Source organism: Lepisma saccharinum, chromosome 22 (assembly GCF_977018435.1).
Source record: "Lepisma saccharinum chromosome 22, izLepSacc3.1, whole genome shotgun sequence".
NCBI lineage: Eukaryota > Metazoa > Arthropoda > Insecta > Zygentoma > Lepismatidae > Lepisma > Lepisma saccharinum.
In genome coordinates this window covers 37,840,677-37,859,469 of record NC_139250.1, presented here as the reverse complement: position 1 = coordinate 37,859,469, position 18,793 = coordinate 37,840,677, and the positions used below count along the sequence as shown (strand labels likewise).

Sequence of the window (18,793 nt, the reverse complement as noted above, 5' to 3'; positions counted from 1 at the left end):
GGTTTTCCATGCCTGTTTGCAACAACATTGATTTATTCGCAAGTTATAGTAAACTCATACATAACCTACAATTGGCTGAATATCTGTTGCACCAATCGAAATGGAAGGTAGGTTGGGAGTACAAGGAGTGTCAACTTTACTCTCCGAGATCCGTGAGTAAAATCAGTTAACCCACGTGCAGTGCAGTAATGGCTGCCATTTGCAAACAGGTATGAATCATTTCAGAATTTCAAAACTAAATAAATGTTTAAAAGGAAGTAATAGACTCAAACTATGCATCTAAAAAGCGAGAAATATGTAGTAGCTACCACATACATACTTTGGGAGGTTTACTATGCACATTCTGCAGTACAGAGTTTGTAAAATTACACATGTAATACTTGTAAAATTACACATGTAATACGAACATAAATATATGTACATCCATAACCCCACAGCGATGTAAACATTAGCTATAAAGTGATCGTGAATGCTACATGCAGATACATGTATACCTATTGAAATCTACTACAACTATAACTGTAACACTACTTACTACAATTGCAAGCTGCACTAACATATAAAAATTTATTCACGTAAATATGTTTTTGCCCCATCTTTATTCCATGCTTCAAATTTTGTCATGCCCGTTGCTTGCCACTATTTAGGATAGCAATGTCCAGGTCCCGTTACTTCCATTCTTTCCTTGTTTCCTACCACACCATATGCAGAACCACGCCTTCTCGAAAGAGGTAACCAATCACACACTTCTGTCTGTATGACATTAGGCAGTTGCTTTGAGGCTAGCTACTCTCTTAGGGTTAATCCAGAGTTTCATGTCTCGCTATGTTCATCATCGAGGATCATTACTCGAGGATTACTCTGATACACAGATTTTTTTACTCGTGAGTTAGTGCAACGTTGCTGCAACCAGGCATCAGTAATCACCAGCATTGGCAACAAGCCAGTGAACTCAATTGAGGCAGGGGATTTGATGCACAATCCATACACATCACTCTGAAAAGAAATCAACCCTGGGAAATTCTCACATGCTCATTTTCAATCCATGTACTAAAATTTTCTTCACCTACCTTTCTGCAAGATGTGCCAGTTCACCTTCTACCAGAACAGGATTCTCTACAATATTCTTCCTGTCTTCCCGATCACTTAAAAGTAAGGCATCATTGTCACTATACGCAGCTGGAACTTTTGCAACAAATTGTTTACAATCATAGGGATAAAATCCTTCACTTTTAGGAACATCTTGTCCACTAGGAACCTCCTGAGTTGTGCCTTCAAAATGCATCAAATCTTCTTCACTCTCACTTTTCACTTTACCAACTAAAGTCTCTTCCATGTACTGACTATATAAATTGCTATCACTTTTCACTTTCCCAACCATGTACTCACTAGATATTTTGCTGTCAACAGAACTGTCACTATTAGGAGGCACAAGGGATGATGTGATTTCAGTCTTGACATAAAGTTGATCTGGAGGCCACATATTTTCCAGGGATGTTTGTTCACAAACTAATGGGTCAGTTCTTTCTGTTTCAAACTTTGTGATCACTTCCGGAAGAGAAGAACCCATATCAGCCACATTTTCTTGAGACCTGGATGCTGATGATATCTGAAATATAATCACACAGGACATAAATATTTTGGTACTCTCTTTGCCTTTATAAAACAGCCCTTCCCTCTTCCTACAGAAACCAATGTAATTATTAGAGCCCGGAAGTTCAGGCATTTATTTTCGTTAAAATAGGCAGGCAAAAAGGCATTTATAATGTGGAAAATAAGCACTAAAAATGAAAAAAAAGGCAAAATAAAGCGAAAAAAGGAACATTTGGAAGTCACTTACTTTTATCTATAATCTCTGGCAAAATGTTAAAATCTACAGTGGGAAGAGCATTTCAATTTTCTCCGTCTGGATTGCACATAACTACAAGGTGCTTTTTAAGTTCTAAACATTCATTGATAGTCGTCTGTCAGAGAGAATGTTTTTCATAATAGAAAATGATCTTTCTACTTCGACAGAAGTTATTGGAGCATACATAAAACAAGCTAATGTAGCTGGACTCATTTTGATAATAGCATTTTCATCTTTTAGAATATCACAAATTGTTTTCAATTGTTTCAAGTCCTCATTTGCACTCACTACACGTTTGCACTTTTCCGCAACAGCTGACCCCTTTTCTCCTGGCACTTCCATCATCTGCTGCATAGATTCCTCGAAGACTTTCATGGATGCTACAAGAGTCTCACCTCTTTTATCTAGCTTTGTAATTGTCTCTGGCAATGCACAATAATGTGCAAAAATAAACGACAGTTCATTCTTCAGTTCTGAATAGCACAGGAGTTTTTTCACTTCACGAATTGAAGCCGCTTCATTTTCTGGAAGAGCATCAATCACCTCACTGATTTTTTCAAGGTTGTTAGCATAATATATAGCTGCTGATATCCAGGTTCCCCATTTCGTGAAGACTGGTTGCGGAGGTAAACTAAACTCAGGCGCAACTTCCTGAAATTTTCGGGTTCGAGAGGGAGATTTCAGAAATATCTTCTTTGCGTTCGAAATCAACCTCTCCACACCAGCAGTCAATCATGCACTAGGAAATGTTAACCGAAAGGCAATATCCTAACTCAGCATGAAATACTTTTTTCTCACACTTTTCTCCTTCAGCAATGTTGAAACATGTGTGAGCTCAATATTACTTAAATAAAGCGACAATTATTCACATAATAAACAGAAGAAAAATAAATGCCAACATATTTTTTTAAAAAATGGTCAAATTTCATTGAAAAAGGCAAAAAAGGCATTATAATTCAAAATAGGCAGTTGGGTCCCAAATAGGCAAAATGAAAAGGCTTCTAAAACATTCGAAACAACATAAAAAACGTATATCCGGAAAATTTTTATCAATATATGCAGTAGATAAAAAGAGGCATTTTGCCAAACTTCCGGGCTCTAGTAATTATTATGAGGTTTATATTGCACCAATAAAGCAGGGATGCTTCTGAGCTGCAAAGCATCATTCTCCTAACCTCTTAACTAGGTATGAAGCATCAACGATTTACTCTCCCAGTAAGCTACACTGTTCTTCAGATAACATTCAATGGGTATGAAGGCCTTGAGTCAGTGGCATAGTGCAGTTTTTCTGTGGCACCCTGCAAGTAAAATAGACACAGCACTTCACGAAAAAAAAAAAAAATTGAGAATATTATGTATGTACTGCTGATTCCAGAGATGTGGATGCAGGTACAATAGTTACCTAGTCCTTCACTGTCTACAATCCTGGCAGTCACAATGGACAAGAAATTAATTTTATTGTAAATATGCTCCAACTTACTGTGTGTGAAAGCAAGTATTATGTTAATATTTTACTTCACAAAAAAAAAAAATGGTAAAATTTAACTTGCATATGGCATCCTGTGCGGGAGAAGAGGGATTTAGAATACACAATTTATTATCAGGTCCCTGGGCCCCAACTGCTACTGATCTTTTTCAACCTAGCAAGTGTTTAGCATTTAAAAGAAAAAATCAACTAATGTCTGCCTGGACAAGAAATGGATTTGAGGAAACCCAGACTTTTCGCCTCCAGTTCAAGAGAGCGAAAGCTGTGTTGCTACATGCCTGATTTTTGTTGTCATACACAACTTCTTCCTGTCAACATGCCCCCTTTGCTCGCATTTCAGGGAGAGACAGGGAATCGGAGACCCATTTGCTTGCTGCGTTGTGGCAACTATTAGGCTTTGTCATCCTTGACCTTGTTGGGGGTTCCACCTGTTTCAAAATGAAAAATTTGGCTATGCAGAATACGAGAATTTCCCCTCAACATGGCAACTGGGCCAAGCCGATTGGTTCAGCAGTTCATGTGATGCTCCCTGGCTTTCAACAGAAAAGACAAAAACAAAATTTCCAAGTCCATTCTTTGGGCGGAACCACTATACCCTGTAGTAGTATAACTAAAATTTAAGAAACATCTAACAAATAGCAGGTGTGTATAACGTGGGGAAAATTGATTTTAGCTGATATATGATTATGAAAAAAGGATATTCACTTATTTACATAAATGAACCCAACAGGCTGATGCCCAGTTAGTTCATGTTACATAACTCATACATACTTCAGTGAGTGTTATTTGAGTGTGTTTTCATTATAGCGTTTTTAAATTGCATATAAGACATACAGAATAGATCAATATTTTTGTTACGCTTTTCTAAGACATTGTAGAGGAAACTCGTTCTCCAGATAGAAGATTTTTTAACAATGTTTGTTCGAGCTCTATTCACAAAAAATGTTTTGGGTCACGTCTTGTTGTTAGGAACACATAATTTAAGTTGTGAGATCCAGAGCAGCAGCAGTTCGTGGGCTGTCCTTTGATCATCAAGCTTGTGCATTCGTAGCTCATCTATTAGGTTACTGTATGAATCAAATCTGGGACAAGTACCTTCAAGTTTATACTTCATGTAATGTAGCATTTTTGATTGTACTTACTATTTTTGTAGTCTGTACTATACTGTCAGTGTTCCATACAACAGACCAGAATTCAAGTTTTGAGCATACTAATGAGTAATATGTACCTTAGGGGTTTGAATGTCTCAAAAGCCTCTGCCCATTCTAATAATGAACCCCACAAGTTTGTAAGCATCGCTTATTACTTTGTTAATATGGTGAGTGAAAGTTAGTTTAGAGTCAAAATATATTCCTAGGTCCTTTGCCATTTCAGATTTTTTTAGATTGGTATTATTAAGTTTACATTGAAAATTTATGATCATTATTTGTTTAGAATAAGTAACGGAATAGCATTTTGCAGTATTCGAAGAAAGACCGTTGCACAAGCACCACATACTCAATCTATTTATGTTTTGTTGTTGTAGACAAACAGTCTTCAATACTTTTTATTCTTTGGAAGATTCTTAAGTCTTTTGCAAATAACAGTTTCCTAGAATTAATCAAGTGTTCTGGTAAGTTGTTGATTAATAGAAGAAATAGAAGAGGTCCTATGTTGGACCCTTGAGGTACTCCGGAACGTACACTGGCGAACTTTAAAAAAAATCTCCCTCCTCTCAGTTAGATTGGAAGCAACAAACAAAAACCGATATTGAGTTTGAAACACTCCAGCGTCAATGGCGAAACTCTATGCAAGATAAGGAAGAGCTGGAGAGTTGTAAGTCGTGAACACCACACAGAAGAGCAATGTTAACCATGAGTCATCAAGGAATTAGCACAGCGTTTCTTTCTGTGGTCATTCGGCCTCGGAAGAAATATTTGTTGTCCATTTTGAGCTTTCGAGAAATCAGGTTCTGAGCTGGCGATTTATTTCCTTCATGAATGAAAATAGGTTGTTCATTTTTTTGTTTCTTTTCTCTCTTTTGTCATTAGCTCTAAAACAAATATAAAAAGAAAACGAGCAAAGAAGGTCGGAAGGCCATTTCTTTCGGCACGTGACAGGCATATGTGGTAACGTTGCTATTTTTACGACCATATTATATTCCTCTTGTTTACTTTCAATGATAAGGACAAATGTTGGAGTGACCAGAAAAAATGAAGGAACACAAAAAGCTCTTAAATATTACCCACGCTTCGAAAATAGATTCCGGCCCCAGTGGCATAGTGGTTACCATGTCACGCTACGACGCTAGGCATCCCGCATTCGAATCCTGGCCTGGGCATGGATTTGTGAGTGTCGATTCATCAATTTCATCATATCGTCACTAATCCCCATATTTGATTGAGTTCGATTGATTGAGTTTGTGTTTGAAGTCCACTTTATGCACAGTAAGGCTAATCGGGACTGGACCCACAGTTTAAAGTGAGATCCGAACCACTATATGCCTCCACCGGGTATCGAACCCGGGAACCCTTGTTCACAGGGCGATGATGCTACCACTGCGCCATCGGGACGGCCTCCTTCATATTTGCAACTTAGCCAAAAGTGGCACAAGAAGCGAAGTAAAATAAAGCAAATCAATCAATCAAACATAGGGTCTCCGGTTTCATAGAGCAGTATGCAAAGCACTCGGTCATGAAGACCCTCAAAATTGAAATAATAAGTGGAACAAAAAACCTGATATTAGAGTATTTTAAGAGTTTAGGCAGATTAACAGTTCACGTCAACCTACAACAATTTCACCTGTATTGTGTGATATATGGTTCTGCAATAATATAATTGAACGTGCTCTTGCGATAATTGTTACACATTTCCGTCTTGCAACACACAACCTCGACTCGGCACGATATGTGCATTTCCTTGCCCCTTTTCTGTATTTTTTTCTATTTAGGATATATTACGTTGCCTTTTTGCCTCTTGGTTAATTCGTGGCGATGAGAATGATTGACCAATTGATAACATGGATGTGATGGGGCAAACATGCCTTAATCATGGTTCGAACTTAATACCTCTATCTTCAAAGCACGTTACAATCTGCCACGTGTATCTTTTCATCTCCAGTCACCATTAATTTCAAGAGGTAGAAAACGACGTTGCTCAAACAAATTGTATAAATAATTTCCATGACCATAAACATTTGTTGCACTTGTTGAGGGAAATCCATACCCTCGTAACGTTATAAGTAAACGTCGACCTAGTTGATGTCCCAGGAACACCCGCCTTGCATGAAAATCACACTGTGTCCACAGGATTTACGACTGAATGCTTACTAAAGTAATAGAAATGTGCATCCCCATTTCCATTAATCATTCACTCTTCGTATATTTTGAGGTCGGCTAATTCGAACATATGACCCTAAGACAGCTACACACTGCCAAAAAAAACTGCAGTGTTAACAAATTAGTTACTGTATATTTATATATTTTATTTTTGGTAATGGAATATTTTCCCTTCAGATTCTTATTTATGTTTGATTTGGTTTATTTTACTTTGCTTTTCTGCCACTTTTGGCTAAACGCGACGATGAGGATGAGCGATGAAATGATGAAATTAATGAAGGGACACTCACAATGAACACCGAACGAACACAATGCCAAGGTGGTGTTTAAGCAAGCTGTGTTAACCACTCTACCACGGAGGTCGGAATCCTTTTTAGTTAGGAGAAATCATTCCTTGACAGCGAACTAAGAACAGTTAATATGCGTCACGTCAGAGTTATAATATTTTACATTTCTAACAATCAATTGGGATTTACTCTTAACCATTTTTTTGCCTACATAAAAACTTCCACACAGTTAAGATCGTTTACACTAAGGCCAACAGTGTTAAAGTCTATGCTTGAAGGAATGATTAAACACACTATGATGACGGAAAATAATAATTCACATGACTATATTGATGCATTACATTGGTGAAACATTAATTTTCGTCCAGGAAGAAATATTGAAAAATGCAGGGACACAATGACCAATTGATTGATTTATTTTACTTCGCTTTTCTTCCACTTTTGAGTAATCACATAGATAAGGATGAAATGTGTGTGTTAAGACGAAATTTGTGAAAGGCAATCACAAAAGTAGGACACAGCCCAAACTTCACAGACCATTATACTGGCCTTGTGTCTAGATGCCAGATCCTCGTTAGTCTGCAAATTATACTCCATTGTCACAATGACGTAAGCATTCGTAGAATAAATTTGTATATCATTCTCCCCCTCCCACCCCTCAAGAAACGTGAGCTAAACTATTGCACATTCTGTGATATGTTCATTACTCCTCAGGAACCACTCGTGGCCTTCAACTAGTTTATCCTGAAAAAAAACTGCGGGTTAGGATGTTAACAGATACTTCAGGGACAATTTCCAAAGAATACTGTCACATACGCAGAATGCAAAACATTTCTATTTTCTCATTTCTACTACAACCCTGGCGGAAAAAAGGTGGCTGGAGCATGGTGCTGATCGTATCACCTCCAAAATGGCCAAGCTCGAGAATATGCAGTGCCCTACTACCACAGCCCCTAAATGTGTCTTCATGGCACGTTGCTATACGCACGAGGAACTTTACCCAACCTTTACTACTACTAACTACTCATGCCAGGAATTTTGATATTTTTTATACTTTTTTATTTGCCCATTGCTAACCTGGTTCATTCCCAGCCATAACAGCAATTAGTCGATGCAATAAATATACGCCAAACTTAAAAAGAAACGGGTGTCGGCGTGCGCACGTGCACGCACACACACACACATACACAGAGAGGGGGGGAGGGGGTAGGAACACAAAAATCTTCCACAAACTGATCAGATCATGCCTGATAAGAGTCCAACAGAAAGCTTTCCGGAAACAAGTTTACGTGCGCATAAGGTAGTGATGGCCTTGTCTGCAACTGCCTTCCCTCACTTTCTTATCCAATACAGGAGTAATGAAGTGTTTCCAACTACCTTCCAATCTAACTAAGATGAGGGAGATCTTTTTTTAAAGTTCGCCAGTGTACTAGAAATTTGCTGGATGTGTGGCCTTTATATGATATATATTGTTTTCTATTCGTTAAATATGATGCCATAAGTATCCTGAGGGGTTGGGAAAAGTTGAAAGTGCCTAATTTACTTAATAGTACATCATGATCTCTAGAGCCAAAGGCTTTGGAAAAATCAGTGTATATTACATTCACCTGTCCCCCATCATCTAGCATTGTGCTTATATAATACGGTTTCTAGCCAAGGTTTGTTTCTATTGAGCAGTTGGGCAGAAAGCCATGCTGGAATTCAGATAAAGTTTCTTTTGCATGGTTATATATGTGGCAATATAAGATTTGCTCAAATATTTTACCAGGGGCAGATAAAAGGGCTATGGGATGATGGTTTTGTATGTTTCTGTTATCCGAGGATTTCGGTACTGGACATACAGCAGTTACTTTCCATCGTTCGGGAAACTGCATAGAAGATACAATCGCATTGTAGATAATAAAGAGTGACCTATAAAGAAACCAAACTGTTAAAAGAAAAAAAGAAACAAACCAAATAAAAAGGTACCGGGTTCTGACAACACTGCACAGAGCTATATTTAAACTTCTGTCAGTGCATGTTTCAACCTGTTACAGGCAGTCGGTATCGGGGCAAGCGTGCGTCAGATGCAGGTCGTGTGCAGGCGGCATACAAAATATGCACACCAAGATAGAACAACGTTTTTACCAAAACGTTAGAGATGACACAGGCAGTGTATGGTGATGCAGCATTATTATCAAGAACCCAGGTGTATGAGTGGTACAATCGTTTCAAAGGACAGTTCTCGCCCGTAAAGAAAAAAGAATGGATGTCGAAATCGAAGACAAAGGTGCTGCTGATCACATTTTTTGATTCCCAAGGACTGATGAGATGAGTGCACCATGAATTTGTCCCTGAAAATAAAAAATCAATCAGTGGTATTACAAGGAAGTGCTTAATCGACTCAGACAGCATGAAGCGGTTTAGGAAGGACCCCTGTGATTCTGGCCAATGGTTTCTGTTACACGATAATGCTCGGCCTCATACTGTATTGTCTGTACAACAATACCTTGCTAAGCATTCAGTGACAGTGTTCAATCACCCTCCATATTCTCTGGCCTGCTGATTTTTTTCATTTTTCCCAAGCTTAAGATGGCTATGAAAGGGCGAAGATTTGACAATGTCACGGACATTAAATTAAATGTTACACATATTTTGCGAACACTTACTCTCAAAGACTATCAACAATGTTTCCAAGACCTGTACAAACGTTGGTCACGTATTGCCTCCTCTGGTGATTATTTTGAAGGTGATAAAGTCATTTCAAGGTAGTAGATAAAAAATATGCCTTTGACTGCAACTCTAATTTCTTGACCAAACGACCACAAAAAGTTGAAAAACTCACTTTCTCTCCCCGTTCCGCGCCTTATTTATTGCGCTGACGATGTTTCACGGGGGCAAAAAGGCAGTGATGAGTGAAAGATGAGCTCTCATCCCCTCATCCTTCTCATCTTTCTCATTCTCTTTTTATTCTCTCATCTTCCTCTCATCCTCCTCTCATCCTCCCATCTTTCTCTTATCCTCTTATTTTTTTATTTTCTTATTTTCTTATTTTTTGAAAGATGAGTGCATCTTATCGTAATTTTCCAAGTCTGGGACCAAATGTTTATATATCGTGACCTACGTAAACCTTTTTTCTTATTTTCTCATTCTCTTATTCTCTTATTTTTTGAAGGATGAGTGCACTTTATCGTAATTTTCCAAGTTTGGGACCAAATGTTTATATATCGTGATCTTCGTAAACCTCTCTTCTCATCCTCTTATTCTCTCATCCTCTCATTCTCTCATTCTCTTATTCTCTCATTCTCTCATTCTCTCATTCTCTCTACCTTTAGAATATTGTCGTCAACATTAGAGATGAAGTTGGAGTGCTGGAATCAACGGGGCCAAATGTTTATATATCGTGATCTTCGTAAACCTCTCTCTTGGGGGAACGATGTGGCATATACACACGCGCGCGCTCTCATCTTCTCATTCTCTTATTCTCTCATCCTCTTATTTTTGAAAGATGAGTGTATTTTATCGTAATTTTCCAAGTCCGGGACCAAATGTTTATATATTGTGACCTACGTAAACCTCTCCTCTCATCTTCTCATCTTCTCATTTTTGAAAAATGAGTGCACCTTATCGTAATTTTCCAAGTCCGGAGCCAAATGTTTATATATATATTGTGACCTTCGTAAAACTCTCTCTCGGGGAGGGAACAATGTGCCACACACACACGTGCGTGCACGCGCTTATGTATTGTAACACAAACAAACAAACAAACAAAATAATAATTGTTGTTTTTTAGGATACCTGGCCCCTAACCTCGCCAGGGTGCATGGTGCCCAACCCAAAAAGGTTCTAACGGCTACGGCTCTAGATAACCGCACCTCTGTAGGGTTTCACGTGTTTTTTTTTTTCCCCCAAACTTCCATGAAACCCTACAGAGGACCTCCGTAATGCATGCAACGTGTACTAACGACTCTAGTGTTATTTGATGTTGTGATATTTTTGCATATAGAGTTTTATTGTGAGATATAGATAAAAATAATTATGTTTATTATAATATTTTCTTGATGAAGATGGAGAATATGTGCGTGTTACAAATAAAGTTGCATGCTTTTTTTTCTAGTGTGTGTGTGTATGTGTTTTTGATGTTTCGACAGCATCTGAAACGATAAAAAAAAAATTTTATTGTTAATTTTCACGTGTAAAAACAACAACAAATTTTTTTGTGCAAATTTTCTGATTGTCTCTCGTGCTATAGTGCAAAAAGATATTGTAAGTGATAACTAATGAAATTGACATTGTAACTGATCTGAACTAGTGAAATTCGTATTGTGACATTGTAACTGATCTGAACTAGTGAAATTCGTATTGTGCCATTGTAACTGATTGTGCTAGTCCAAAAAATTTCTTATTGTGCAAGAAAATAGATGATAAAAACTTGTTAAAACTGCTCTGTGACCCTCTCGTTCTTCACGTCGTAGGCGAAGGACTTCTCTGCAATCAGGATGACACTGCATAGGGTATCCTCGGGCAAGGCATCGTGGAACTCGCAGACGACCTTGATGTTGGTTCGATCGCTGACCACAATCTTCTTTCTCTTAGATGTGTTGATGACGGTCATGGGTCTCCGTGTTTTGAACTCGCTGGGCGTGTAGTACATGTCCACGCTTCCCTCGGTCACGCGTTTGTAAGCCGAAAAAGCTTCGTAAAGTTTGAGATAATCATCTTTGGTCATGTCGAGGTTGTAATTCTCGCGCGGGAACACTTCGTTGCGTCCGTTCTTCAGATAAACGTTCTTGATCTTGCAGTCGTCGAACTTGCTGGAATCTTTCTCCTGGTTGTTATCGCGCCCGGTTTGAAAAAGCACAACGACGAAATCTGGCATGTCGAACTGTATGTTGTTGAACTGCGTCGTCACGTCGAATTCCATGTGACTTCCCGACGCCATCTTCTGCACGCACTGGTAACCGTGAAAGTGAATCGGCACCTGCGGACTTTTCAAGATCTCCGCTTTGTACTTGAGGGCGTAGTTTGTTTCGTATTCCACCACCGGCATTCTCAATTCCATGCTCCGGATGACGCACTTGGCCGCTTCGGGTAAAGTGTTGGGCAGCGGCGTGGTGCCGTCCGGACCCAAAGTAGCGTATCGCATCAATGCGTCGTTGTCGTTGGCCGCTCTTCGAAACGTGACGCGCAGTCCTCCCTTCCACATAATCTCCTTGTAATCGGAGAAGAAACCAGGCAGCAGACGCATGGGAAAGAGCGCCGTGTGACTTTTCGTCGATATTTTGGTCCCGGCTTCGAATCCCCCGGCCTGGTAGTACGCTGCGTCTGTTTTGGATAATTTCAACGTTCCCACTGCTGTCGACGTGATGCCTGGATAATCTATTCTGTCGATGACGGTGTTGTGTTTCCTCACCTCCACCTGCGAGAACAGGTGAGGCACGAAGTTGTCCACGAGTATCAAGTTTGCTGCTGCGGGAAACGCGTCTCCGCTTTCCTTCTTCACCACGTCGAATTGAAGGTAGAGGTCCGCTCTGTGAGGATGAATGAACCCATCGCCTACGTCCACGTCGTATTCGATCTCCCTGTTCGCTTCGTTCAGATTGGCGAACGTGCGACGGTTGGGAGGGAAAGATTGCAATTCGTAACTTTCGATTTGCTCCATTTTACATGTATGGTTATTTATTATACGTTGATCTCCACGATGGCCGTCGTAGTGGCACCTGCGAAATCCACCACGTCTCCTTTCTCGTTCATCACCACCAACTCTATGTCGTCTATGCGGTTGCGACATACTGGAAAATAGATCGGCGAAGAGGGCGTGTAGATGATCGGTTCCATGAACTCGGAACTTGGTTTGAAAGTGGCTATGATTCCCGTCTGCTTGTGACTTCCTAAAAATCCGTCCGAAGATTTCGTGATCATACCTTCGGCCACGTTGCAGTGTACGTTCAGAGTCTCTATGGCCAAGAATTTAGGAATGTTGGTTGCTACGTGCTTGATGCCAGCTTCGAGTTTGGTGTTGTTCTCGAAACCTAAAAGTTCTCCCATGGTGCCCAGGTCCACGGTCTCCGTCGCGGATAGGATTTCCACTCTGTGCGTGACCGAATTTTGAGAAAGGTATGTGCCTTTGGGTAATTGAGCTTGCAAAGTGGAAAGATTGTATTGTCCTGGCGTGACGACGATGTGTTCGCTTCCGACGCTAATTTTGTTGTTGTGCTGCGTGACGTTAGGTATGAGGTACATGCTGTAGAATGCACGCAGAGCCACGGATTTAGGATAGACGATGTCGTCGTGCAGCGTGAGTTTCAAGATTGAAGATTCGCTCGTGAGATGGAACACGCCCATCCTAGTGATGCTGTTTGAGGTTCCACAATGCTTTCTGGAAATCCTCGATCGTAGGGTTATTTATTTTAGAGAGAAATGCGAGCACGGAGAGGCAGAGATGACCGCAGTTCACGTCTCCGAAATTTTGAATGCGTTCGTCGTTGTAGTATATAGAGGTTTTGTTCGTTTTCAGGTAATGAATTAAATTTGTAGGTGGAACACCTCCGAAAGAATCGAAAACGAATGCTTTATCATCATTTTTGTGGTAACATATCCAATGCGTGCCTGGATTTTCTTGACCGTCCAAGTTGACTACTCCGCATTCTCTTCTTTTCACGCTTGAAGGTAACGAGTCGGACATGAAAACTCCTCTGAAGTGTTTGATTTGTAACGGTCCGATCAGAGATTCAATGTCTCGGTTGGTGAGTGCTTCTGTTTCTTTTTTTTAAACTTCTTCATCACGCCCTTCCTCTTTTTCTTCTCCATGGCCAGGTTGTGACGTTTCTGTTCTTCCAATTCCGCCTTGTTCTTCTTCGAGTCGATGACGGTTTTCGCGATGGCGGCACTTCCACCGGCCAAACTTCCAACGGCCCCCAATGCTGCCAGGATGGCCGGGATGCTGAATATGAAACCTCCGATCTTTTGCTGTTTCCGCGAACGCTGCAATCTTTTCAATTGAGGTGTGCTGAGCAGCAATTTCATTCCATGTCCTTTCGACAAGCAAGAACGTTTCTTCTCGCGTTGTTTCTTGGTGAGTAACCCATCGAGGGCACCTAGATTTTTCAGATTGGAGTATGGTATCTGGTACACGACACCCTTGGGCTTCATGTTGATGCTCTATGTGTTATTTTCACGGTATGTTATTTATATATATATTCTGAGATTTTTTCTTGTGTAGTTTTTTACGGTATGTTATTTATATATAAATATTCTGAGATTTTTTTTTCACGGCCCCACAGTCGCTACACAAATTCTATTACGTGCTTCGTTTTCTTGCCAAGAAGTTCCTTTGTCCCCTTGTACACGATTCGAGTTTTGTTCTCGATTAAAATATATAGCTTCTCATCGGATAACATGTTAGCGTATCGATCTGGTAAAAATAGACTGTATTGTGCGTTGAGCAACAGGCGTACCTTGGGACCATACTGGGTAGAAACGATTGAACCGGAAGTTATCGTGTAAGGTTTGTCGACTTCCAATTCCTGAATTTTTACATACTCGACTGACAAATTTAGCATTTGTTTTAATGCTTGGAGATCACTTATTTTTTCAGTCGTCATATCAAAAAAATTTCAAAGTGTTAGAGAGAAATTTAATTGTTTTTTCACGATGTATGTTATTTATATATCAAGTTTTTTTGACATGTATATATATTATTATTTTTTTAACAGAGGAAGAAAGTCCGTGCTTCGGAAAACGCGATGATGTGCGTAATAATATCTTCCGTCTCCTGCATAGACTTGTACCAATCATCAGTATATCGTCTTCTTCCCTGCCTTGCCTCGTGCAATTCATCGAACCTATCGTTTAATTTCTCCCCTGCGGCCAAAAGCAGAATGTTGAGATCACCGCACCTCAGGCCACTGATCTCCCGAAGATGGTCCTTGAGAACCATTTCACAAGGGATGCGAAATTCCGGCGTCGTTTTTGCTATGATTACAAGTTTATTAACATCTCCGTTAACTATTTTTTTGAATATTTTAGATAGTAGCTCGGGTGGCAAATCAGTTATACGAGACATGTTGATTTTTTACTGTATGTTATTTATATACCCCACCCCAATTTTTGTTTCGTGTTCATGGCAATGGTGGTACCCAGTGCGGCGACCCGTTCACCCAGCGATGCGTCTCTGCTCACGAATCTTTCGAAAGCTGCGTGCTCTAACTTTCTGTCTGCTTCGTGACGTGCGTCCAGATCCGTCTGCGTGGTGTTGTAAGCAATGTCGTGATCTTTGCATGCCGCGTCCAACGGATTCACACCCTTGTCTCCTCTCTCCAATCTTTTCTCGAGTTTGGTACCCGGTCCGCAGTACTGGTAGCCAGGTAGATGCATCTCGAAAGGTAACTTGTTGATGATGTCGTTCACAAGCCCCTTTCCTTCGGCCACGTTCCAAAATTTCGGAGGCAGCGTGTTGATGATTTTGATCAGGTAACCTATGCCCTTGTCGTCGTTCACGATGAAGTTGGAAAGTTTCGTGCTGATCATGTCCACGATGCCAACCTTCTCGTTGTAGAAATTACGATTGCCTGCATTCTCTTCGCCGGCTATCACCAACAATCGGTCCACGAGTTTCCTAACGTCGTCCACCCAAACGAATTCTTTGGGTAACGTGTTGTAGCGTTTGACGCCGCTGCCTGTTTTCACCTGGTTCCAAATCGGTTTGATGAGATTCCTGTACTTCTCGCCGCTGCTCGATTTCACCCTATTCTGCGAGGCGTCGTTGTTCTGGTACAAGGCATCCGTCATGATCAGAATTTCCTTGTAACTCTGGTAATCTTCGTTGGTGTAATCTTTCGGCTGCTTTTTGGCGACGAGTTCCCACAGTCCCACCGTACCCGGATACCTGGTCCAACTATCCTTGTCGCCTAAATTGACTTTAATGTCATTGCCTTCGAAGGTCACCTTCGATTTCCCAATCTTCCACACCACACCACCGCCTTCGCTGGTTTCCATGCTGGGATACAATCCGAACACTTCATCCTTGTCGAATTTCCCCGTGCTCAGGTAGTCTCGTGCCAAAGGTCCCAACTCGATTTTATCCGAAGACGAGGACGTACTACCTATAGCTCGACGTCGTGCCGGTACATCCTTCAGTTCGAACGGCGTTGAAGGAATGCTTGAAATAGGCGTGGGTACAGCGTAACTTTTAGCTGCGAGCGGTACGAGTTCATTAATCAAATTTTTATTTTGTTCCGTGACACTTTTAATTTCTTTACCTAGACCGCTGATGGCATCGATCACAGGTTGATCCTGACGTTTTTTCTCTTCGTAGAATCCACGATTCTCGGATTTCCAACCTTTGAAGCGTTTCGCAAGGTAATCGCGAAGCTTGAGATTTTCGTCTTCGATTTTTCGTTTCGTCATGACGTTATTTATACACGTCGTTTCTCACAACGTTGCAACGTTTAGAAAGTTGTTGATTTTGTTTCTGTATTTTCCGTTGTTGGGTTTCCTCGTCATGTCAATCGTAGCGAATCCGAAATCGTCACCGTTCCAGCAAGTAGAGCAGCAGCCTTCCGAAAATTGATTGTAGTCCATGTCTCCGCCTACGTAGTCATCGTACGCGTGCTTGAGGTTGGTGTGATCTTGACGAAACAAACATATGAAATTAGCGTTGTCGCGTACTAACTGTTTTGGAATTTTGGAAAACGTTTGAGCTAGGTAGAAGCAGTCCATTCCTTTGTGACGACCTTGCGTGAGAAAGTTGTGAATTTCATTTTGATTTTCCAGGATGGCATCGTCGAACACAACGACTGAATTTTCACGACAATCGTCGAGTGGTTTTATTTCCGAGGCGAACGTTGCAATGTCCAGACCATCGTACAGTTTCATCAGTTGCTGGTATTTGGATTGCTCTAAACTTTTCGAGAACACGTACAGGTGCCTGTTCTTCCAATCTAACCAATTCGGTGCAAGGAGAAAATTGTCCACGAGCAGTGTCGTTTTTCCACACCCCGAAGGTCCTACGATCAGACAGCGGATGCTGTCGGGGAGCAATTCACCGTTTTTTTTCTTCCTTCCACTTTCCGAATTAGGTAAACGTTTCACAACATTCCACGTACTCATAGAATCACTTCGTTTGAATCGATCCAACTTGTTTCCGGAAGTCCCAGCCATTTCACCAAAAGTTTGTTGCCTCTCTTGCGCAAAATTTTTTCGATAAGGTACGTGTCGGGGTATTTAGTTTTAGAGAGTTCCTCCTCGTAGAAGCGCCCCAATAAAATTTCACCGCCACTGTCTTTTATTATATACGTGTGACGGTTCCCGGGTAGAACTCGAACCACGGTAAAAAGTTCAGTGCTCCAGTTTCGTGTGAAACCCCTGTCGAACGTTCGCTTCAATTTACTGACCCTCACCTGTTCTCCAATTTTGTATTTAGCTTTTTTTGTCGTGGGCGTGTACTTTGGACAGTAAACGCTAGAAATTAAACGTTGCTCGTCAGACTTGGTAACGTCAGCTGGCTTCATGCCTATCGTTGCGTGCCGTGTGTGATTATAGTCGTTAACAAGTTCCGGAAGAATAATGACCCACTTGTAGCTTCCCTGAAGCGTGAAGCGTGACCACATGCGCGATTTCAGAGTGCGATTGAATCTTTCCACAATGCTGGCCTTGACGTCACTGAAGGTCGAGTAATGATGAACGTTGTGTTTCCGAATAAACTTTTGGAATATGGCATTGTAAAATTCCTTCCCTTTGTCCGTGTGCAGAAACCGAGGTCGTCTGCCGCCGCTTTCGCGAAAAATTGTCTTGAATGCTTCCGTGACGCACGTTCCTGTTTTCGCCTTCAAAGGTAGAGCCCATGCGAATTTCGAAAATGTGTCTATGACGGTGAGGAGGTACTTGTTGCCATTGTTCAATTTATGCACGTTTTTTAACTTACCGCTACTCATTTCAACGAGGTCGCTTTCCCAGAGGTCGTCGATTCCCTTGGTTACCACAGCCAAACGTTCGTAGTTGCGGCGTGCAGGTTTATGCAATTCTTGGACGATGGCTTGCCTAGACATTTTTTATTATTTTTAGAGATTACGTTTCAAAAGAAGCACAAGCGTGATGGGATTCAAAGAGGGTGGCACTTCGCTCGTGTTTTGAATGATCAGCTTATCGCCGGCACTCACGTCGAAAACAGTAAGATCTTCGTCTTCGTGTATTTCATATATGTTGCGCGTTTCGTTCCAACGTGCCAGAGGAATGTTTCCTGCTTTCTGGACACCACGATTCGATATCAAAGTCATGGTGGGAACGCTAGCTTTTCTGCCGTGAGACCAGTACGAAAATTCGTTTATCTGAATCGTGCCATCGAGGAGAAACTTGTAGTACGGATGATAAGGATGTAGCATGTACAGTTTGTTACCTTCGACGAAGGTGGAGATTCTCTGTTGATTGGGAACGCTGTTGATTTCGATGGCTTGCAGAGAATGCAGTTTAGCGAATTTAGTATCGATGCTAACGAGGTTGCTGTGAAGCTGACCCAGTGTGTTTTGTACGGGCACCAAATGCTCGACTATGGTATCCGTTACGGTAGAAAATGACGGTTTGATTTTCACTTCCACGTTCAACTGCTTGTAGCTTTCGTTGAGTTCTTGCAACTTGGCACCGAAAGAAGCCAGCGTCGATTCCTGCGTGGATTCCAGCACTCCAACTTGATCTCTGATATTGACCACAATGTTCTGAAGGTTCTCGATTTGATTCAATTTCGAGCTCTTCTCGGTAAGATCGTTCACGATAATTCGCATCTCTGTAAACTGCGTGTGAAGGTCGGCGACGCTCTGCGAAGTGGGCAGTGTCGACACCAACGAAGCAAGTTCGTCTCGAATCTGTTCCACGTTCGCCG

At 41.1% G+C, this 18,793-nt stretch overlaps 1 protein-coding gene across 6 annotated transcripts in view; it reads right to left on the bottom strand.

Moving 5' to 3' along the window:
• Positions 1 to 18,793, bottom strand: part of LOC146004621 (uncharacterized) — a 113,675-nt gene that overhangs the window by 37,435 nt on the left and 57,447 nt on the right. For all 6 annotated transcript variants that reach the window (XM_083143501.1, XM_083143503.1, XM_083143506.1 and 3 more), the window contains one exon: positions 1,071 to 1,609. In XM_083143501.1, coding sequence (XP_082999627.1) covers positions 1,071 to 1,609 — 539 coding nt within the window. The remainder of the gene's footprint in view (positions 1 to 1,070; positions 1,610 to 18,793) is intronic.